The following is a 24,252-nucleotide window of genomic DNA, read 5'->3' as shown; positions in this document are numbered from 1 at the left end:
AGCCCATTCTATCTCTGCCAGTTATTCTCCTAACTCCTGCTCTACTGGTCGATTTTCTGGCGATGTTTTGGTCACGTGATCATGGGAATCTCCCGCCAAGGGAGCCCGGACGTCTGCTCGTGGGAAATGTAGACATCAAACCAGATGCTGCTATGCTTTTTATGTTTTTTCTTCTTTATAACATTATATAAAGCTATACATGAAGCTATTAAAAATGAATATTTTAAATATAATTTAATAAACTCTGAAAATTTGAAAATTGCAGTTTCAATTGAAATTCAATAATAGTAGCATAGGCGTAGGAACCGGGGGGGAGGGGGGAGGGGGGAGGGGGGGGGTGGGAAGGGGGGCTACTGGGGCTTAACCCCCCTAGTTTTTTTGCAAGGCATTAAAATTGGATTTACCTTTTTTGCTGGTTTTCCCCACCCCCACACACTTTTGATTAGGCCCGCTAACCTACTTTAAATTTGCTTCCGACGCCTTTGAGTAGTGTAAGTTAAGATACAATAAAAATAGAGCTCGGAAACAAAGGAAGAGAAAGTAAACATACATGTTAATAGAGGAAGTAAACATACTATACAAAGTAATCATATGTGTAGAAAGAGAAAACAAACATACATTTTTTAAAAAAATCAACTTTTTTTGGACACAGAAGCTTTACAATTACAGCGACCTACAGAAGAAGCATGGTGATCTGATAACATTGAAAGTCTTTGGTCAGACTTTCATTGTGGTCTGTGGTTATGACACAATCAAAGAAGTTCTAGTTAAGCATGGCGAATCAACATCCGCCCACACTGCATCGTTTGGATTTTCAGAATATTTTGAACTATCAGGTACATGTAGCAAACTGTTATGCTTTGGGTTATACGTGTAGTTGTCTGTTGCAGTAATATAATTCAATGAGAAATTTAGATTGATTGTTCCTGGATTCATTTAATAGAAGACAAAAATTTTGACAAAGCAATTTTCAACACAAAAACTTTTATTTCTTTTAAATTCAAGCTAATTTTCATGTGATTCGTGCTACAGAAGAGTCTTGTGTAAATAGATTTTTTGAAACATGAAAAACACAGTTATTATTTATTTATAGGTATTTTTGGGGCATCTGGAACAAAATGGAGATATCAACGAAAATTTGGACACGAAACATTCCGATCCATTGGCTCAGGGAGTAACAATCTCGAATCCCGGGTTTTAGAAGAACTACCCGACTTCTTCCAGGAGATAGACAAGATGAAGGGGACACCATTTGATGTAAGCAGGCTCATCAAAACAAGCCACTACAACATCATATCCTCTCTCCTTTTTGGAAAAAGATTTGCCCACGACGATGCCACTCTCAGAAGACTGGTGGATCTACTTGATGAAGTCAATAAAATAGTTCCTGAACAGTTAGTTTTAAACTTTATGGAATGGCTGAAGTACGTACCAGGGGACCCATTCAAAGTTAGAAGGAGACGATTCCTGGTTGATGAAATCTTCAAAATGGTTGAAAAGTCAGTTGACGAGCACAAAGAAACACTTGAAAATTCCAAGTCCGACGATTTTATCTATAGCTTTTTAAAGGAGCAAGGAAAAAGGAAATTAAATAAAGAAAGCTTGGAAGGCTTTGCGGGTAATTAAGTACTGTAAACCAACTTTTATTCGCGTGCGAGAAATTTTCGCGAAGTTCGCGAGAGCCTCGTCATCGCGAATATTTCTCGCCGCGAACAGATCCATATAGTATATTTGTCTATTAAAACAGATGGAAAAAGGCTTGATCGCGAAAATTAATCGTCGCAAACTAGTTTATCCCTAGTAAATCGCGAAATAAAGTCGTCGCGAACAAAAGTTGGTTTACAGTATCTTGTTATGTTCCCCAAACGAAGTTGGGGAACATATTGTTTTTACTCTGTTTCTTATTATTAAGTCTTCCGTTCACAACGGAAGACTTATAGTGATTATATTGTTTCTTTTTAAGGTCTTCCGTCTTCAGCGGAAGACCTTATTGTTTTTCTTCGGTTTCTTTTTCACTTTTATTATTTTTTTTTTCTTACCGATTTTGTGCACGCGATTTCTCGAAAACGGCTCAACAAAATCTTATGAAACTTTCAGGTCGTATGGAACATCACTTGAACCTTATGCGTTTTTTTCTGTTTTGATGACGTCACCTCCGGTCTAGAGATATCGTCGATTTTCTGATTTTTAAGGGCCATTTTGTCCACAATTTTCCCGAAAAACGGCTCTAGATAGAAACTTCAAACTTTGAGGCTAGGTAGAGCTATGTTTGGAGAGGTGCATAAGGTATATCAAATTTACCGGAAATGACGCACGTCGGCGCTCGCTATGGCCCGAAAATTGACCTATCACAAATTTCAAAATTTCTCACACCTTTTCTTCGATATCTTTTTACCTGAAAATATTTTGTGAAGACACAAAGAACAAAAGATGTGTAGAATTCCAAGATCTTTCAAACGATATCTCGAAAAAAGGGCTGGCCCCTAAAATTAAGGGCCTAGAGGGGCCGAACGTTTTTTCTTTATATCTCAAAAAGTATTGAGAATTTGTAATACGTTAAAGAAGCAAAGTTGTTCAAAATGTCAAGCTTTATCAAATGAGGTCGTCAAAATACGTCCGGCGACGTCACTTCCGGTCAAAACGGAAGTTGTCCAAAATTGCATATTTTTGCTGTTCTTGACAGGTTTTTGGATATCATATGTCACTAGAAGCTTAAATCTTAATTTTCCGTCCGTCGACGTCACTTCCGGTCAAACCGGAAGTAGCCAAAAACGGCTTTATTTAGTAATAATTAACATAGATTTGGAGAATTAAACCATTTTTGGACTTCATTTCTCTCTTTCTTTTTAAATGAAAGTTACTTCCGGTCAAACAGGACGGAAGACCTACTCGTTGCTTTGCAACGAGCTCGGCTCTAGTTATTATTATTATTATTATTCCTCCCAAATTTTGTGAGCGCGATTACTCAGAGATGGCTGGATAGATTTTCACAATTTTTCTCATGTAAGTAAGCTGATATATGAAGTTTATATAAAATTCCGTTTTTTCAAAAATTCACTTCCGGTCCGAAGTTATGGCCGATTTTCGAATTTTAAAATGGACTTTTGTCCGGCAGTTTTCTCGGAAACGGTTTGAGTTAAAGACATGAAATTTACAGGAGTATTAGATCATGATATTCTATTTGTTTTGAAGCTGTTTTCGTGTGTTTCCATTACTTCCTGTCCGAACCGGAAGTGAATTTGTTTTTGGTCAATTTTTGAATTTTTTATTTTTAGATATTTTTTCAAGATATTCTTATGTAAAACAGACATTTTTCTACAAATACTAAATATATAATTTGTTTTTAAATCAGATTCCGCATTTTGTATATTTTCGGTACCGAAATTTTCTCTATTTACGTAGTATGTATAAGGTGGGCAAAGAAAGATAACTCTGACCTGTGAATGAGAATAGAACTTTCGAGATAAAGGCGGAAATAGTATTGATGACGTTAGAGACATATATACGCTCTCCAGATCAACATATCAACACATTCAATATTCTCTCTTTTGCATGTTACTTAATTCACTATATGCATATTAGTTTAAATTTGGCTGTGTAGTGTTAGTCTGTATATTGAAAGTTTTTGATTTATAAATTCATATCTAAAAAAAATATCCGTTCTGTGTCAACTAAGCACTTTGAAGAAAATAATATTGTACGCAGTATAAATTACAGCGATGTATATACAAATTATTCTACAAAAATACTAAACATATTATTTATTCAATCGGATTCTGCATTTTGGAGATTTAGGTTCCGTCAATAAATTCATTTTCTCTATTTACGTAGTGACAATGAGCAAAGATAGATAACTCTGACTTGTAAGTGGGAATAGAACTTTCGAGATAAAGGCGGACGTAGTATTCATGACGTCGCAGACGTCTATATCCATACTTTTCACATAAAAAAAATAATCAGACTTTGAGTTTCCATATCCACTTCTGCATGAAAGATTACGTTGGTTACTGCTTTCAGTATATGCATAGTTTAAAGTTGTCAGCGTAGTGTAAATCTGTAATGTCTGTTATGATTATATTAAAAAAATTTTCTTAATTCATTCTCTAATTTGAATGCAAAATTATCCCGGAATCCGAGTTTTATTTTCGATTCTAAAATATTATATGTACTCAAAAAGGAACTGAGAGATAGAAGAGTAGGTGTAAAGCCTTTAGAAATGAATTGATATCTGCAACTTAAAAGAAAGAAAATCAATCTATAGATTGGATTTGGATTTAACACGTATATTTCATTGATTAAAAGTCTTATAGTGTTATTTATTATACATGATCTATACTTTTATATACCCGAGAAGTTATTAAAGATGAGAAAAAGCGATTCTTGGATTTTTGTGAAATACCAGTACTCAAAGGGTTAACATTATGTGAAAGTTACGCGTTTCTGTGTGAAATAATGCTACGCTAAAAACATGATACAAAAACATCTGCAAAGGTCTGTTGATATGTTAGATAAAGTATACGAATGAACACAATTTTATGCAATGCTATATAATTATATGTATGTACATGCAACCTTAAAATTACCGAGTATGTAATTCTTTTGAAGCCCCCCCCCCCCCCTCTTGATTTTATTCGGAGACATTATTGCAACTATAGGCCTTTGAATTATAAATTCGTTTTACAATTAAATCTGGAACATTTGGTTATATTTACCATTAACATGTATACAGAATTCATATTCTATAATAGTAGATTTTTCATTACGCAAGATACTGAAATTTACATGTCTGAGAGAGAGAGAGAGAGAGAGAGAGAGAGAGAGAGAGAGAGAGAGAGAGATTCCCTTTTAATCCTGATTATCCTATCCATTTACATAGACAAAAAATCAGTTCTATATCAGTTGTACCCATTCTTTATTAAATATTTTCTGATTTCATAGTCCGTCATAGTCACTCTCTGTATATTTTTTCTGCTTAAGAAGTATTACACTAAGTGCACATGTATTGACCTGTCAATCAAAATCACCGGACGCTGTATGTATTGCAATAAAGTTGTTCGAAATGATTTTTATTACGTATGATCTTTAAGAAAATCTGATGCAACAAATTTGAGAAATGAAAAATAAAATAAAAACATGGCTAGAGCATCATATATCTGTATTATGGACTTCTGGGACGTGGAGACCGGTCCGTCAGATGAGATCGTTTAAATCGAGGTCCCGTGTGTCAGATGGTACTGACTCAAAAAGATTCCTCACTGCTCAATGGCGATTAGAGCAAAATTATAGGACAACATTTTGCAGTCTCCACCGGCGACTGGAGGCTTCTCCATGCATGTGAAAAGTTCTCGAGAGGGACATTAAACAACATATAATCAATTAATCGATTGCTGAATAATTCCTGTAGTTGAATAATCTTTCTGCTGACAAATCTCGATAGTATTTCTGTAAAAATCAACGACTTTACGTTTAATGTGGTACTAATTTAGTTCATGACATTTTTATAACACCATCACAATTGTGCCAGAACATAAACACAGTGAAGTTTATGAGAGTACGGTGTTCGTTCGTCCGTTGGTTTGTCTGTGATACACGTGTAGCTCTTATGAGTGCCAAAATGCATAAGAACAAGATTGGTCATGAAAATCAAAGTACCTTAAGTACTGAAAGACCTTTTTGCAGTTTTTTTTTCTTTCAGAGTACATATGATATCTATGTTTTTTGCAGAGAAAAAAGCAAATTCTTACAGATTTAGAAGAACGGAAGACTTATTTGTTGCAATGGCAACAAGATTCTAGTTAAGGTCTTCCGTTTCAACGGAAGACCTTCTTATTTTTCTGGTGTTTCTTTTCAACTTTTTAAGGTCTTCCGTTTCAACGGAAGACCTTATTTTTCTGTTGTTTCTTTTCAACTTTTCTTATTATTATTCTTACCGATTTTGTGCACGCGATTTCTCGTAAATGCGTCGATGGATTTTAATGAAACTTTCAGCATTGATGACAAATGATATGAACTTAAGGCGTTTTTTTTTAATTTGATGACGTCACTTCCGGTTCGGAGTTTTCTGCGATTTAGTGAGTTTAAGAGGGTCATTTTGTCCGGCAGTTTTCTCAATAATGGCTCAACATAGAAACATGAAACTTTCAGGTATGATAGACCAAAGTCTATAGATATGTATAAGGTATTTCATTTTTATCGGAAGTGCCGCACGTCGGCGCTCGCTATGGCCCGAAAATAGGCCTATCGCGAATTTCACAATTTTTAACAACTTTTCTACAATATCTTTTTACCTGGAAATATTTTGTTAAGACATATAGAACAAAAGAAGTGTAGAATTTCAAGATCTTTCAAATGATATGTCGAAAAAAGGGCTGGCCCCTAAAATTAAGGGCCAAGGGGAGCCGAAATTGTTTTCTTTATATCTTATAAAGTATTGAGAATTTGTAATAGGTCAAAGAAGCAAAGTTGTTCAAAATGTCAAGCTGAATCTATTGAAATCGTCAAAATACGTCCGGAGTCGTCACTTCCGGGTCACTTCCGGCCAAACCGGAAGTAGTCGGAAACGCATATTTTTGCCGTTCTAGACAAGTTTTTTAAATAACAAATGTTTCTGGGAGCATAATAATTAATTTTCCGTCCGTCGTCGTCACTTCCGGTAAAATCGGAAGTAGCAAAAAAGGCTTATTTTTGCATTAATTATTATAGTTTTAGAGGATTCAAAGCAATTTTTTCCTTGTTTCTCATTTTTGTTAAAAATGAAAGCTACTTCCGGTCAAACAGGACGGAAGACCTCCTCGTTGCTTAGCAACGAGCTTTGCTCTAGTCTTATTATTATTATTCTTACCGGAAGTAGCAAAACTTGCTTATTTCTGCATTAATTAACATAGCTTTAGATGATTCAAAACATTTTTAGGCTTTATTTCTTATTTTTTCTTAAAAATGAAAGCTACTTCCGGTCAAACAGGACGGAAGACCTACTCGTTGCTTTGCAACGAGCTTTGGTCTAGTTATTCTTTTTTTTTTCCCCGCTCGATTTTTGACAGGCGATTTCTCAAAGACCTTTAGACTGATTTTTATGAAACTTTCAGGTTAGATACCTTGTAGTTAAACCTATTTACACCTGTTTTCAATTTTTTGATGCATGCCTTTATTTGTGAGTTATTGCCCTTTAATTGATAATTTTTGATGTCTCGTTTCCACTAAAAATCTCAAGAACGACATAAGATATTTACACGAAAGTTGGAGAACTTGTTGCTAATACATTGTAGATGTGCAGAACGATAAAATTATAAGATGATTTCTTAAAGTTTGGAAGCTATAAAACGGCAAATTTTAGTATTTTTTTTTCCTTGAATTTTTGCTACTTTTTGTGTAATAACTTTTGAACCGAGAATAATTTGGTAAGAGATATAAAACAAAAGTTGTGTGTAATTACGAGAGCTTTCATATTAGATTAATGAAAAGGGGCTGGTCCCTATAATTAGGGGTTAATAGCTCATACACGTTATTTTCTGATAGCTAAAAATATTGGTATATTATGAAAAAGTTTGACTGAAATAATTTCGAACTTATTAAATCTTGTCATTTGATATAAAAAGAAATAAACTTCAAGCTATATTTAATTGTTAAAAAAAAAAAAAAAACAAATATGTGAGAAACCTTTCAGGAACAAGTTGTCTACTATAACCAGCCAAGCCTTTACTGCATGTGCACAGTTTTAGTTGATGCATCTGAAAGATATAGTTTTGATTCGGTGTTTCTCTGTTTTCTTTTTATTCAAATAATTTTAAAATGTGGTGATGTACACAACAATAATTAGTTTAGAGGATTTTTTTTCGGGGTCTCTTGTTTGTAAACAACGCGCGGCATTGTGGGAAATAGGAAGGTACTAAAGACGCGATGTACTAAAAACTGATTTGACCTGATTCAAAATTGTCTGTAAATATTCCAAACAATTGAATTTTTGTATAGCATAATGCATCAAAGTCATAAAGTATTTACAAAATTTATTTAAAATACTCAATATTATCATTTAATTAAAAATTAAAACGCCAGGTAAATATCAGGTCTTTAGTATATCCCGTTTTTAGTGTGCCCCATCAAGTCGAATGTCAGACTGCTCGGCCCAAAGACACCTCGGTCCAAGGATACCTCGGCCCATTGACACCTCGGCTCCGACGGCTCGGCCCAAATTTGCAGACACCTCGGCTCACATAAAAGACACCACGGCCCAAATAGAAATATAATATTTTAGTTAAATATATTTATTATTTATGCTATTATATATCTATGAAATGCAAAAGAAAATTAATTTGATACATTTGCAATCTTCCAAGACGGCAAATTGACGGTAATTAAAGAAAGACAATCCATTAGTAACTTGATCATAAGTGCTAATCATTAAACAAACAAGAAGACGCGGTGCATCCTTTTGGAGTCTCGAGCGCGTGTCATATGGGGTGGTGACGATGAGGAGTTAATTACGAGAAGCCATAATTGGGAGACTTACTCATGTTAATGAAAAGTTTCTTTAAGAAACCCTTGTTGATATTTTATTAAATTGATTTGAAAAAAATAGGCCTATGAGTTTTTAAAATTAAGCAGTAAAATATATATATATAAAATAAACAATTTAAATCAATAAATCTTGAAAACCAGGGCATAAATTTCTTTGTAGACCTATTACATGTACCTCCCAATCAACGGATTGTAATTTGATGTTGTGCTGTGGTTTGTTAGAAAATACTGAAATATTGAAATTATCGTATATTTATAGTATACGTATAGTGATTAAATATACATAGTATACATTACATTACCGTGGCATAGAAAGTAAAAAAAAAAATGATTTAAACAAACTAAATTTAATTTTATTCCTAACGGGCCGAGCAGTCTTCGGTATGGGCCGAGGTGTCAATGATTTTGAGCCGACCTGTCAGGGCCGAGGTGTCAACCAGCACGGGCCGAGGTGTCGTTGGGCCGAGTAGTCTGTCTACCATCAAGTCGACGTCGGACACATGATAGAAATGATTTGTGAAGTTGAACATTTTCTCACCATAGAGGCCGTATATAGACCTTCACGCACATTTAATCTGCAGCTACGAAGTACTTTGTCACTCCTCTGGGACATTATTCTAAGCAGAATTATCCCGATTCATATATTCTAAGAATCTTGTTTGAATTGTTTACGAGGAAATTCCGACTGTCACATTAACAAGGATGAACACACTCTCTACCATCGGCTCATACATTCACTCTCTACCATCGGCTCATACATTCACCTCTGTCGTTGGCTCGCGTATACACAGTGTTAAACACGAGAAATAGTGCGTTTGTTTTAATTCATAATAATTCAATTTCTATGATTATGTCTGATTTTTGAGATAGATATTGACTAAATCAATACAAAACTATTAATTTAAATTGAAACAATCCTTCAAATATCACGTTTTATACGTTATGTCAAAAATCTTGACGTGAGCCCATCGCAGAGGTGTATGAGAGAGGAACGAACGACAACTCTGCATGGGAGATTGGGATGAACACTCTTGACTCTGCTTGGGATTTCCCAGTGATAATTGTATCGAGTGATGAAAGAGCTGACGGCGACATTTTAATGTATGATTGGCTTGCTTGGACCATTGGAATGAAGGTTAGAATATTTTTTTTTACTTAAAATTTACACTACAGTACTGATTACATTACAGCTTAGTAATAGAGCATTTATATTATTAGAAATACAAGACACACCGATATATTATCTGTTTTACAGTTCAGACGCTCTCTGTTAGCCTTGTAAATCCCCACAGCTTTATATTTTATTCCAAAAAAAAATTTGAGGATGTAATTTCAACAAGTCTCGCCACAGGGGCTTGTCATGAAATATTTATCTTCTTTTAATATAGTTACCCCTACTTTCAAAATACATTTTTATAGTAGGGGTAAGCCCGGGTAACTATATTAAAAGAAGATAAATAATTCGTGATAAGCCCCTGTGGTCTCGCTTTCAAAACCAAAAATGCAAAAATTCCAACACAACAGTCATCATGGTCATACTATCTATCATAGTGATCATACTCTATAATTCAAACTACGCTTATTGTTACAGTATATATTCAACTAATAATATATTGACAGTGCGACTGTTCGGGTGAGGGTAGATACTTATTCAGTTTTAATTTAGATCAGGCTTGTCAAACCGCATAGGCATGCGTAATGGCAAAATTAAATCAAAATGCTTCATAGTGGTGGTCAGCTTAAAGTACTTGTGCTATTTTTGAGTGAAAAACTTAAGAAAATAGTATTAATCACTAAAATGGGTGTTCAGACACTGTGACATTATGTCAAATACATCTGCTTCTGCTGTAGGTGACATGATTTGTAAAAGATGTCATAATACCCTTACTGAAGCCTGACTGTAGAAGTAAAATTTTAATTCGCATTTGTTTTCTTCGCATTAGCTGTCATGTGAACACAGTTTGATTTGCATTAATTTGATTCGCATTAGTTTACTTCGTGATAATTTACTGCGAATTCAACTCTCCTTGTGAACAGGGTTATAGACTCTGAAGTCACATGTCATCGTAGTGTAAGTGACTAAGTTAGGCCTACATAATAGGGGTGCAACGATACACCTACCCCACGGTATGATACGTATCACGGTATTCAGTTCACGAAACTTATCACGGTACGTGACATATTGTGTTAAAAAGTCAGAGGTTTGTCATCATATACTCTAAACTCAAAGGTTTCATCAAATGTTCATTAAACTAACACTGGGAAAGTGATAACATCATTCGACCCGTTAAATATGAGGCTGGAAACAGGTTTAACTGCCATGTCTGCAGTTTCATTGACCTCATGTTTCGTGCAGAAGCCATTTTAAAATTGTAAATGAGGAACCAAAATGGACAATTTGGATAATTACAGACAGATTGAACCGAACTGTGATAACAGTTTGAGGTATCGTGAACCGAACCGGGGAAAAATAAACCGCGGTATACCGTCAAACGGTTTATCGTTGCACTCTTACTACATAACCAGTCTAAAGCTTGAATATAAGTGCTGATTTTAATGTCAGAGCAATGTTTTTATTCACTATTTATCTCAATTTATCCATTAAATTAAGGTGAGTTTTATTTTTTTGAATATTTTGGTAATTAATTCTTACAAAAATGTAGCTTAAACATGTTAAAGAAGCAAAGCACTGTGGGTCCAAAGTTAACTGCGGAAACATTATATGGATCAATGTGATAGTCACAATCTTCTTTTGCCAAGGTGTTATCATAAGAGCTCGCATTATGAGCAGGGATTTGTTCTGCTGTCTGGACTCGCTATATATAGATGTTCTCAAAAAGTCTTAATTAATATCATACTTTATTGACAAAAAAAGGACAAATATTGCTCAGTTAAATTGCAAAAGAAATTTGTTTTAAAAAAATTGTAATAATAGAAAGTTTGCTTTTTTGTATGATAAGACTGCAGGAATGGTTTATTTGTTTATTGGCCTATCAAACATTTTTCAGTCATTTTATGGTGCCACCACTTGGGATAGTATTAGCTGCAAATATAGACTTGTACTCAGCACTTATTGCCTTTGAGAAGTATGGGATCCTCTTTGTACCAACACCTACCGTGACACAGAATCTTGGTTTATACAGTCTCATCGGAGTAACCTGTCTCAAGCATTTAGCAATGGGATTGGAACCTGCGACATAAGGTTCAGCTTCTTACTGATACTTTGATTGATAATATTTATTTGAGAATTTCACTCATTCACATATTTAGAGATGTTAATATGTAATGTAACAGTTGAAAAGCATCAGTTTAGACCTTTACTTAGAACTCAGGGTCATTGTCCTAAGTAAACATGAACTGTGAGGTTTTTAAGGTCTAGTTCACTTTATATGCCGGGTGCATTGTTAAGGAACATTACTGCGTAAATGTTTATGTCTTAAATTTGATGCAGTGAATTAAAATCAAGCCCAGCTTCATGATTTTGCAAAGGGAATGCCCTACCACTAGGCTACCATAACAGACAATGATGTATTTGGGTTTTATTATATAGCTAATGATTAGTCTCTAATAAAATACAACCGAAAATCTATAGAATTTTAGCGTTTAATACGTTGATGTTTTATTGAACGCTAACTTTGTATAGCGTATATAAGTATGCCCGAAACATTCCGCATACGAGCGTTCAATATCGAACGTTTTAAACAAAAAAGTTGTCTAGTCAAATCCTCAGAGCTAAATTAACGAAATTAAGTGGCATTTACATAAGATGTATTTATTTTTCACACAAAATGAAATTATTTACTAAAAATTTTGTGCATATTAAACCCATTAAAACCTAAATAAGCAAATCATATCACTCAATTGAGTCATCAGAATGATGTTATATTGAACCCTTACAGGACAGACGTTAGTTTGAATAACGCTATTTGAAAAATCATTAATTTGAGTGTTTTTTAGTTGAAATGATTATCATAAATTACTATAGATGTACTTTTTCCCACGGCGTCATAATTCCACAGAATCTAAATTTCTGTTTAATCTGTGGGTAGAAAATTATGCAGATTTTTCAGACAGTCACTGTATGCCTTACATTTACATTAAGTAAGCTTGGACAAATTTCTGAGGAAATTGTGTGACCGCGTACATAGAGTAAATTAATATAACGCGGAAAAATGTACTTCTACAGTTTGGGAAATGTTTTTGCCATATAATAAAGGAGTTATGAAAATTATTGTGTCCTGATAAGACGATTTGTAAAAGTGTAACAGCGTGTTAGGAACAATGTGCCAACACAGTGTTCTCAACACTGTCAGGCAAAGGCAACTTAAAACAACATGCAGCTGTGCTGACACAAAACATGCTTCCATGGTAACAAAACTTTACACAGTCTATTTTGTGTAAGCTTGACGGTGTGGTGTAAACAGCCTGCTGAAACATTTTTGAAACCTTGTCGTCATAAACACACTAGCCGATTGTCATCATGGTCATAAGCGTTGTAGTGCATTTTTACTTCAAGCTAGCGTGCAAGTGTATTAAACCAGCTAGCATGTTGTCATAAACTTTGTATAGCATGGTGTTATAAAGGAGCTAGAGCCACATTTTTACTTTGCGCTAGCTCATCATTCCTTATGTGATAAAGTTTTGTGACTTTTGTTACTTCATTAGCACACTGTGCCTAATGTAACACCTTTACAAATAGATATATCTTGACACATAAAAATTATAATCAAATACCATCTTTCTAACTGATTAATCATTTAACAACTGTTAACCATTACCATTCCTAATAATTTTTATATGAACAAGTATAAATGTACATTTCCTTTATTTGAAATCATGAAAATCTAATGTGTTATTTTAAAACATCCTCAAATGACTGCTTGTAAACCTATATTCATAATTATTATAGAGTAGTTTTACAAATAATACACATGCAGAAAATGTGATCGTGTCTTTGAACTCAGTTTGATGGTTTATCTTATCTTATAAGTTGCACTTTAAAAAAAAAAAATCAATGAAAAATTTCAATTTCTTTTTGATAGGTGTGACTGTGACTGTCATCTGAGTATTGAAATTTGTTGCCAAGCATGATCATGATTTGCCAGAAGAGCATCTGTTGGGAGATCAGATGACAAAGTATAAACAGCGTAATGAAATTGAAACTGTCATGTGAAACAGTCTCAGTTTAAGAGGATGACTTTAGATATAGCATATTCGAATTTAGATTTGAGAAAAAGACATAAATCCACAATTTGACAAATATGAACATATCAATTGCTTTCAGTTTTTCAAGAGAAATAGATTTTGTTACAGAATCTATTATGTTTAGTTTGGAATAAATGTTCTTTTTAAATGTGTCAGATCTTGCATGTTTACATAGATATGTATTAAGGTCTTCCGTTTCTAAGGGAAGGCATACCAATGCTAATGGTTAAGATGATAAAGCTCTGTCTTCAGCAGCAATATTTAAGATATAATATGTGTATTTTTACAGTATTATTGAAGGAAAGTTACTATTTTGGCATAAACAACTACACCATTAACATATGTGCATTTTTCAGCACAAAGGACATGTACATGTTGTTTCAAACATAAGATCAAAGAGATGTCCAATCATATTTCAAAGTCAACAAAGCACTAAATCTGTATACAGTTTAACTCATATGATCTAATGCTTTAGTAATTTTTTTTAAAAATAAAAGTCACCCATTATCATCTTTGAATGAAATTCATCAGAATTTCATGTTCTTCTCAGAACCACAGGACAATTTAAGTTAAACTTGGCACAGAGCATTCTTTAGTGTAGGGGAATAAAATTTGTTCATATGAAGGGCAGTGCTTTTAAAAGGAGATCTCTTTGTTGAATGTCCTGTTCAGAGAACTTTACTACACTCTTATTGAGATACCACCATTTGCCAGTGGAGGTCTGCAAATTAGAGACATGCACAACACATTCCTTTGTTTTTCTTGTAAAAGTATTGGTCTTTTTTCTGACTGACAAAAAAATGGAGATAGTTCATCAGTAACACATTGGGATTACATTCTATTATAATACGATCTAATTATACTGTGTAAATGTTTTTGAAGCAATTTTTAAGCTTATGATATATCCGTAGCATAAAACACTTCACTAATATGATTGCATCATAGGTGATACTAGTATATGTCTACAAATCAAAGTCAAAATATGTGGTTGTATAAATTTTGTAGGTACAGTTTCAATGGTGTTGGTGAGATTACCATTGGATTGTTTATCCTTGTGCTCACTCCAGAATCAGACTTTAAGAAAGGGTTTTTGCTGTTTGAGTCAAAGAAATAAAGAATGGTAGCAAAGTTGACATTTGAACATTTCACTTTTTGCTTATTGCTTAGAAGGAAGACCCACTCGTTGCTTTGCAACGAGCTTTGCTCTAGTTAAGGTCTTCCGTCTTCAGCGGAAGACCTTATTGTTTTTCTTCGGTTTCTTTTTCACTTTTATTATTAGGGTCTTCCGTCTTCAGCGGAAGACCCTTCTATTATTCTTATGTTTCTTTTTCAATTTTCTTATTAGGGTCTTCCGTCTCCAACGGAAGACCCTACTATTATTCTATTGTTTCTTTTTCACTTTTATTAGGGTCTTCCGTCTTCAGCGGAAGACCCTTCTATTATTCTTCGGTTTCTTTTTTACCTTTATTATTATTATTATTATTATTATTTTATTTTTATTCTTTTTTCTTCTTACAAAATTTGTGCAGACGATTTCTCAGAGATGTCTCGTTCGATTTGCTTCAAATTTTCACAGTCGATGCGTTGTGATCTGAAGTTAATTCCGGCAAATTATTTTTTGGAAATTCACTTCCGGTCGGGAGTTATCGCCCTTTGATCGAAATTTAGAGGACCTCCTTGTCTGTGATGGAACTCAAAAACGGTTCAAGCTAGAAAGCTGAAATTTTGAGGGATGGTAGAGGACATGTTGCCATATTGCACCTGGGTCAGGATATTTTCCGGAAGTGCCTAGTATGGAAGCTCGGTAGGGGTCAAAATTTAGGACACGTTTTATGAGTGATTTTTTGAGACATTTTCTATCATATCTTTTAAGATATAAATATTTTGTTAAAATATACTGTACAACATTTGTGCAAAATATCAAGATCTTCAATATGATATCAAGAAAAATGTGCTGACTCATCAGATTAAGGGCTGAAAGGGGCCAACAGTTTTTATTTGATAACTCTTTTAAAGTCAATATTTTGTTATACATTACTGAAGCAAAGATCTTTATCTCAACCGTCTACAACTATATATTATGATTTTTATGTCGTATGGTACATAATTAAGGGCCACAAGGGGCCAGAATGCTAAATCTTTGACGCTTTATATCTCGAAAGGGAGAAATATTTTGATAAGCAATATTGAACAAAAGTTGTTCAAAATCATGTTCTAAACAATATGCAACCTTTCATTTTTTCCTAAACGTCCCCGTTAAGGAGTTGAAGGATTGGCCCCTAATTATATCTTTTGCTTTTAGCTCAAAAACGAATAAGAATTTCTGAACAGTTGTTGAACAAAAAATGTTCAAAATCTTAAGATCTTTAAGATGAAGCCCCGAAAAAGGGAATGGGCACTCGAATTAGGGGCCAAGAGGGGCCAAAATTCTTCAATCGATAACTCTTTATCAGTTAATATTTTGTAATACATTACTGAAGCAAATATCTTTATCTCAACCGTCTACAACTATATATTATGGTTTTTATGTCGTATGGTACATAATTAGGGGCCACAAGGGGCCAGAATGCTAAATCTTTGACGCTTTATATCTCGAAAGGGAGAGATAATTTGATAAGCAATATTGAACAAAAGTTGTTCAAAATCATGTTCTAAACAATATGCAACCTTTTATTTTTTGCTAAACGTCCCCGTTAAGGAGTTGAAGGGTTGGCCCCTAATTATTTCTTTTGCTTTTAGCTCAAAAACGAATAAGAATTTCTGAACAGTTGTTGAACAAAAAATGTTCAAAATCTTAAGATCTTTCAGATGAAACCCCGAAAAAGGGGCTGTGCACTCGAATTAGGGGCCAAGAGGGGCCAGAAGTCTTCAATCGATAACTCTTTATCAGTTAATATTTTGAAATACATTACTGAAGCAAAGATCTTTATCTCAACCATCTACAACGATATATTATGGTTTTTATGTCGTATGGTACATAATTAGGGGCCACAAGGGGCCAGAATGCTAAATCTTTGATGCTTTATATCTCGAAAGTGAGAAATATTTTGATAAGCAATATTGAACAAAAGTTGTTTAAAATAATGTTCTGAACAGTATGCAACCTTTCATTTTTTGCTAAACGTCCCCGTTAAGGAGTTGATGGGTTGGCCCCTAATTATATCTTTTGCTTTTAGCTCAAAAACGAATAAGAATTTCTGAACAGTTGTTGAACAAAAACTGTTCAAAATCGTAAGATCTTTAAGATGAAACTCCGAAAAAGGGGATGGGCACTCGAATTAGGGGCCAAGAGGGGACAAAATTCTTCAATCGATAGCTCGTTATCAGTTAATATTTTGTAATACATTACTAAAGCAAAGATCTTTATTTCTACCGTTTACAACTATATATTATGGTCTTTATGTCGTATGGTACATAATTAAGGGCCACAAGGGGCCATAATGCTAAATCTTTGATGCTTTATATCTCGAAGGGGGGAAATATTTTGATAAGCAATATTAAACAAAAGTTGTTCAAAATCATATTCTAAACAATATGCGATCTTTCATTTTTTGCTAAACGTCCCCGTTAAGGAGTTGAAGGATTGGCCCCTAATTATATCTTTTGCTTATAGCTCAAAAACGAAAAAGAATTTCTGAACAGTTGTTGAACAAAAAATGTTCAAAATCTTAAGATCTTTCAGATGAGACCCCGAAAAAGGGAATGGGCACTCGAATTAGGGGCCAAGAGGGGCCAAAAGTCTTCAATCGATAGCTCTTTATCAGTTAATATTTTGTAATACATTACTGAAGCAAAGATCTATATCTCTACTATCTATCGAAAGGGAGAAATATTTTGATAAGCAATATTGATCAAAAGTTGTTCAAAATAATGTTCTGAACCGTATGCAACCTTTCATTTTTTGCTAAACGTCCCCATTAAGCAGTTGAAGGGTTGGCCCCTGATTATATCTTTTGCTTTTAGCTCAAAAACGAATAAGAATTTCTGAACAGTTGTTGAACAAAAAATGTTCAAAATCTTACGATCGTTAAGATGATATGAATAAAGAGGGCCGATTCCTAAAATAAGGGGCCGTTAGGGGCAAAAGGACGATTTTTTAAAGTCTTTAATGTTCAATGTCTTTTTACAGATTGTGGTAAATCATTATTTAAGAATGAAAATCGCAATCAAAATCTTATCTCATCTCATCAAGAATTGGACGGAAGACCCACTCGTTGCTCGCAACGAGATCTCATCTAGTTATTATTATTCTTTTTTTTTCTTTACAATTTTTGTGCAGAAGATTTCTCGGAGATGACTCGAACGATTTACTTCAAATTTTCGGAGAAGGTGTATCTTTATCTAAACCTGATACGTTTTTTTTATTTTTTGAAAATTCACTTCCGGTCGGAAGTTATCGCCCTTTGATCGAAATTTTGATGACCTCCTTGTCTGTGATGGAACTCAAAAACGGCTCAAGCTAGAAAGCTGATTTTTTCAGGGATGATAGAGGACATGTTGCCCTATTGCAACATGGTCAGGATATTTTCCGGAAGTGTCTAGTATGGAAGCTCGGTAGGGGTCAAAATTTAGGACAGGAATCAGGACTGACTTTTTGAGACATTTTGCATCATATCTCTTAAAGTATAATTATTTTGTTAAAACATACTGAGGAATATTTTTGCAGAATGACACGATCTCTAATATGATATCAAGAAAAAAGTGCTGACTCATCACATTAGGGGCCAAGAGGGGCCAAAAGTCTTTATTCGATAACTCTTTAACAGTAAATATTTTGTTAAACATTACTGAAGAAAAATTGTTTATCTCTACAATCTACAACTATGATTGCAATGTCGTATGGTACATAAATAGGGGCCAGAAGGGGCCAAAATGCTGAATCTTTGACGCTTTATATCTCAAAAGTGGGAAATATTTTGATAAGCAATATTGAACAAAAGATGTTCAAAATAATGTTTTAAACAATATGCAACCTTTCATTTTTCGCTAAACGTCCCCGTTAGGGAGTTGAAGGGTTGGCCCCTAAATATTTCTTTTGCAAATAACTCGAAAACGAAAGAGAATCTCTGAATACTTGTTGAACAGAAAGTGGTCAAAATCCTGAGATGTTTAAGATAAAATCAAGAAAAAGGGGCCAGACACTCAAATTAAGGGCCAAGAGGGGCCAAAAGTCTTCAATCGATAACTCAATAGCAGTCAATATTTTGATATACATTACTGCAGCAAAAATGTTTATCTCAACAATCTAAAACTGTATATTATGTTTAGAATGTCGTATGTTACATAATTAGGGGCCAGAAGGGGCCAAAACGCTAAATCTTTGACGCTTTATATCTCAAAAGTCGGAAATATCTTGATAAGTAATACTGCACAAAAAATGTTCAAAATAATGTTCTGAACATTATGCAACCTTTCATTTTTCGCTATACGTCCCCATTAAGGAGTTGAAGGGTTGGCCCCTAAATATTTCTCTTACAAATAACTCGAAAACGCAAAAGAATCTCTGAATAGTTGTTGAACAAAAAGTGTTCAAAATGTTAAGAGCTTTAAAATGAGATCAAGAAAAAGGGGCTGGGCACTCAAATTAGGGGCTGAGAAGGGCCAAAAGTCTTTGATCGATAACTCTTTAGCAGTTTATATATTGTTATACATTACTGAAGCAAAAATGTTTATCTCAACAATCTAAAACTATAAATTATGTTTTGAATGTCGTATGTTACATAATTAGGGGTCAGAAGGGGCCAAAACGCTAAATCTTTGACGCTGTATATCTCAAAAGTCGGAAATATCTTTATAAGTAATACTGAACAAAAGATGTTCAAAATAATATTCTGAACATTATGCAACTTTCATTTTTCGCTAAACGTCCCCATTAAGGAGTTGAAGGGTTGGCCCCTAAATATCTCTCTTACAAATAACTCGAAAACACAAAAGAATCTCTGAATAGTTGTTGAACAAAAAGTGTTCAAAATGCTAAGAGCTTTAAAATGAGATCAAGAAAAAGGGGCTGGGCACTCAAATTAGGGGCTGAGAAGGGCCAAAAGTCTTTGATCGATAACTCTTTAGCAGTTTATATATTGTTATACATTACTGAAGCAAAGATGTTTATCTCAACAATCTAAAACTATATATTATGTTTAGAATGTCGTATGTTACATAATTAGGGGCCAGAAGGGGCCAAAACGCGAAATCTTTGACGCTTTATATCTCAAAAGTCGGAAATATCTTGATAAGTAATACTGCACAAAAAATGTTCAAAATAATGTTCTGAACATTATGCAACCTTTCATTTTTCGCTAAACGTCCCCATTAAGGAGTTGAAGGGTTGGCCCCTAAATATTTCTCTTACAAATAATTCGAAAACGAAAGAGAATCTCTGAATAGTTGTTGAACGAAAAGTGTTCCAAATCCTGCGAACTTTAAGATGGTATGAAGAAAAAGGGGCTGATCCCTAATATAAGGGGCCGTGGGGGGCCAAAAGTCGAATTTTTTAGTCTTAATGTTCAATGTCTGTTTACAGATTATAAAGGCATGATCATTCTTCTCCACAATCTTTATCATTATTTTAGAATGAAAATCTCAGTCAAAATCTTATCTCATCTTATCAAGAATCGGACGGAAGACCCACTCGTTGCTCGCAACGAGATCGTATCTAGTTATTATTCTTTTTTTCTGCACAAATTTTGTGCAGAAGATTTCTCAGAGATGGTTGGTTGGATTTGCTTCAAATTTTCAGGGATGTTGCAGGATAATCTGAAGTTTATACCAGCTGAAGGATTTTGTGAAAATCACTTCCGGTCTAGAGTTATCGCCCTTTTATCAAAATTCAGAGGACCTCCTTGTCCGTTCATTATCTCGTAAACGACTTGAGCTAGAGCGCTGAAATTTTCAGTGATGATAGAGGACATGTCCCCATGTTACTACGAGTTTGGATAGTTTCCGGAAATGTCTAGTATGGAAGCTCGGTAGGGGTCAAAATTTAGGACACGAATCATGACTAATTTTTTAAGACATTTTGCATCATATCTTTTAAAGTATAATTATTTTGTAAAAGCATAATGAACAAAATTTGTGCAAAATGACAAGATCTTTAATATGGTATCAATAAAAAAGTGCTGACTCATCACATTAGGGACCAAAAGGGGCTAAAAGTCTTTTTTCGATAACTCTTTAACAGTCAATATTTTGTTATACATTACGGAAGCAAAATTGTTTATCTCAACAATCTACAACTATATATTATGATTTTAATGCCGTATAATACATAATTAGGGGCCACAAGGGGCCAGAATGCTAAATCTTTGACGCTTTATATCTCGAAAGTGAGAAATATTTTGATAAGCAATATTGAACAAAAGTTGTTCAAAATAATGTTCTGAACAATATGCATCCTTTCATTTTTCGCTAAACGTCCCCATTAAGGAGTTGAAGGGTTGGCCCCTAAATATTTCTTTTGCTAATATCTCAAAAACGAAAATGAATCTCTGAATAGTTGTTGAACAGGAAGTGTTCAAAATCTTGAGAGCTTTAAGATGAAATCAAGAAAAAGGGGCTGGGCACTCAAATTAGGGGCTGAAAGGGGCCAAAAGTCTTTAATCGATAACTCTTTATCAGTTAATATTTTGTAATACATTACAGAAGCAAAGATGTTTATCTCAACCATTTACAACTATATATTATTATTTTTTTGTCGGATGGTACATAATTAGGGGCCACAAGGGGCCAGAATGCTAAATCTTTGACGCTTTATATCTCGAAAGTGAGAAATATTTTGATAAGTAATATTGAACAAAAGATGTTCAAAATAATGTTATGAACAATATGCAACCTTTCATTTTTCGCTAAACGTCCCCATTAAGGAGTGGAAGGGTTGGCCCCTAAATATTTCTTTTGCTAATATCTCGAAAATGAATCTCTGAATAGTTGTTGAATTAAAAGTGTTCAAAATCTTGAGAGCTTTAAGATAAAATCCAGAAAAAAGGGATGGGCACTCAAATTAGGGGCTGAGAGGGGCCAAAAGTCTTCAATCGATAACTCTTTATCAGTCAATATTTTGTAATACATTACTGAAGCAAAAATGTTTATCTCAACAATCAACAACGATATATTATAATTTTTATGTTGTATGATACATAATTAGGGGCCACACGGGGCCAAAAAGGTAAATCTTTGACGCTTCATATCTCGAAAGTGAGAAATATTTTGATAAGTAATATTGAACAAAAGATGTTCAAAATAATGTTCTGAACAATATGTAACCTTTCATTTTTCGCTAAACGTCCCCATTAAGGAGTTGAAGGGTTGGCCCCTAAATATTTCTTTTGCTAATATCTCAAAAACGAAAATGAATCTCTGAATAGTTGTTGAACAGAAAGTGTTAAAAATCTTGAGAGCTTTAAGATGAAATCAAGAAAAAGGGGCTGGGCACTCAAATTAGTCTTTAATCGATAACTCTTTATCAGTTAATATTTTGTAATACATTACAGAAGCAAAGATGTTTATCTCAACCATTTACAACTATATATTATGATTTTTTTGTCGGATGGTACATAATTAGGGACCACAAGGGGCCAGAATGCTAAATCTTTGACGCTTTTTATCTCGAAAGTGAGAAATATTTTGATAAGCAATATTGAACAAAAGATGTTCAAAATAATGTTCTGAACAATATGCAACCTTTCATTTTTCGCTAAACGTCCCCATTAAGGAGTTGAAGGGTTGGCCCCTAAATATTTCTTTTGCTAATATCTCGAAAACGAAAATATATCTCTGAATAGTTGTTGAACAAAAAGTGTTCAAAATCTTGAGAGCTTTTAGATGATTTGAAGAAAAAAGGTCTGGCCCCTCATATAAAGGGCCAAGAGGGGCCAAAATTCGAATTTATGACTATTTAACGTTCAATGTTTATTTTAAACATGACGGCAGCAAAGTCGTTATCTTAATATGATTGTAAAAAATTTCAATCAAAATCTTATCTCGTCTCATCAAGAATTCGACGGAAGACCCACTCGTTGTTCACAACGAGATCTCATCTAGTTATTTTTTTTTCTTACCGATTTTGTGCACGCGATTTCTCGAAAACGGCTCAACGAAATCTTATGAAACTTTCAGGATGTATGGAACATCACTTGAACCTTATGCGTTTTTTTCCGTTTCGATGACGTCACTTCCGGTCTAGAGATATCGTCGATTTTCTGATTTTTAAGGGTCATTTTGTCCACAATTTTCCCTAAAAACGGCTCTAGATAGAAACTTCAAACTTTGAGGCTAGGTAGAGCTATGTCTGGAGAGGTGCATCAGGTATATCAAATTTACCGGAAATGACGCACGTCGGCGCTCGCTATGGCCCGAAAATAGACCTATCAAATTTCAAAATTTCTCACACCTTTTCTTCGATATCTTTTAACCAAAAAATATTTTGTGAAAACATTAAGAACAAAAGAAGTGTAGAATTTAAAGATCTTTCAAATGATATCTCAAAAAAAGGGCTGGCCCCTAAATTTAAGGGCCTAGAGGGACCGACAGTTTTTTCTTTATATCTCAAAACGTATTGAGAATTTGTAATACGTCAAAGAAGCAAAGTTGTTCAAAAAGTCAAGCTTTATCTGCTTAAGTCGTCAAAATACTTCCGGCGTCGTCACTTCCGGCCAAACCGGAAGTGGTCGGAAAACGCGTATTTTTGCCGTTCTTGATAGGCTTTTGGATAATATATGTCCCTGGGAACACAAAAATTAATTTTCCGTCCGTCGTCGTCACTTCCGGTCAAACCGGAAGTAGCCAAAAATAGCTTATTTTGAAGGTTTTGATGCAAAATTTAAATTATAAAGTCACTGGAGACGACTTAGCTCATTGCTATCTTTTGTTGATGTCACTTCCAGCAATTCCGGTCAAAACCGGACGGAAGACCTACTCGTTGCTTTGCAACGAGCTTTGCTCTAGTTAAGGTCTTCCGTCTCCAACGGAAGACCTTATTGTTTTCGTTCGGTTTCTTTTTCCCTATTATTAGGTCTTTCCACCTTTCCGTGGAAAGACCTATTGGTATTCTTCTGTTTCTTATTATTCTTCTTATTTTTCCGCCGTGTGATTTTGAGTTTCAAGATATATCGAAGAGATTTATAGTCCATAAGAATGTACTCCGTAAAAGATTATTGCAGTTGACCCTGCGTAAATGAACCTTGACCGCTTTCGAAGTTATTGCCCCTTTCACAAGAAATGCTTGTTATGGCTACTTCTCCGAAACCATAAGCCGTAGAGATATGAAACCTTCACTAAAGTCTCTGACTAATTGAGAGGACTCTTCATCTATTCAATGCGAAAGTATTCGGTAACCCCTTCAATAAGTTATTGCCCCTGAAACTTTTTGAATTTTACAAAAAATTAAAAAAAATTTAAATTACAAGTCGTAGAGACATGGGACCAACTGCATGAGATTCACTGACCTTTGACCTTAAAATTCATGTAAAGGTCAAAGGTCAAGGTCATTCCAAAAATGGGAAATTTAGCTCTTTTTATATTTCTTTTGTCTTTCAACAT

At 34.3% G+C, this 24,252-nt stretch overlaps 1 protein-coding gene and 1 long non-coding RNA gene across 2 annotated transcripts in view; both read left to right on the top strand.

Annotated features, from left to right (window-relative positions):
• The first annotated feature begins 6 nt into the window (after positions 1–6).
• The window catches only part of LOC134238562 (cytochrome P450 2U1-like), a 40,608-nt gene continuing 16,362 nt past the window's right edge, over positions 7–24,252 (top strand). Inside the window, exons 1-3 of the mRNA XM_062720679.1 lie at positions 7–163; positions 656–836; positions 1,094–1,618. Of these exons, the coding sequence (XP_062576663.1) occupies positions 1,237–1,618 (382 nt within the window). The 5' untranslated portion in view covers positions 7–163; positions 656–836; positions 1,094–1,236. The remainder of the gene's footprint in view (positions 164–655; positions 837–1,093; positions 1,619–24,252) is intronic.
• LOC134238561 (uncharacterized) lies at positions 9,539–13,581 on the top strand. Its single transcript, XR_009986043.1, has 3 exons — positions 9,539–9,649; positions 11,523–11,716; positions 13,557–13,581. It is a non-coding gene; the product is annotated as an uncharacterized LOC134238561 (long non-coding RNA).

Source organism: Saccostrea cucullata, unplaced genomic scaffold, assembly GCF_032062105.1.
Source record: "Saccostrea cucullata isolate Sc308-1 unplaced genomic scaffold, CSIRO_AGI_Scuc_v1 ctg3328, whole genome shotgun sequence".
Taxonomy (NCBI): Eukaryota; Metazoa; Mollusca; class Bivalvia; order Ostreida; family Ostreidae; genus Saccostrea; species Saccostrea cuccullata.
This window is presented reverse-complemented; position numbering and strand designations above follow the sequence as displayed.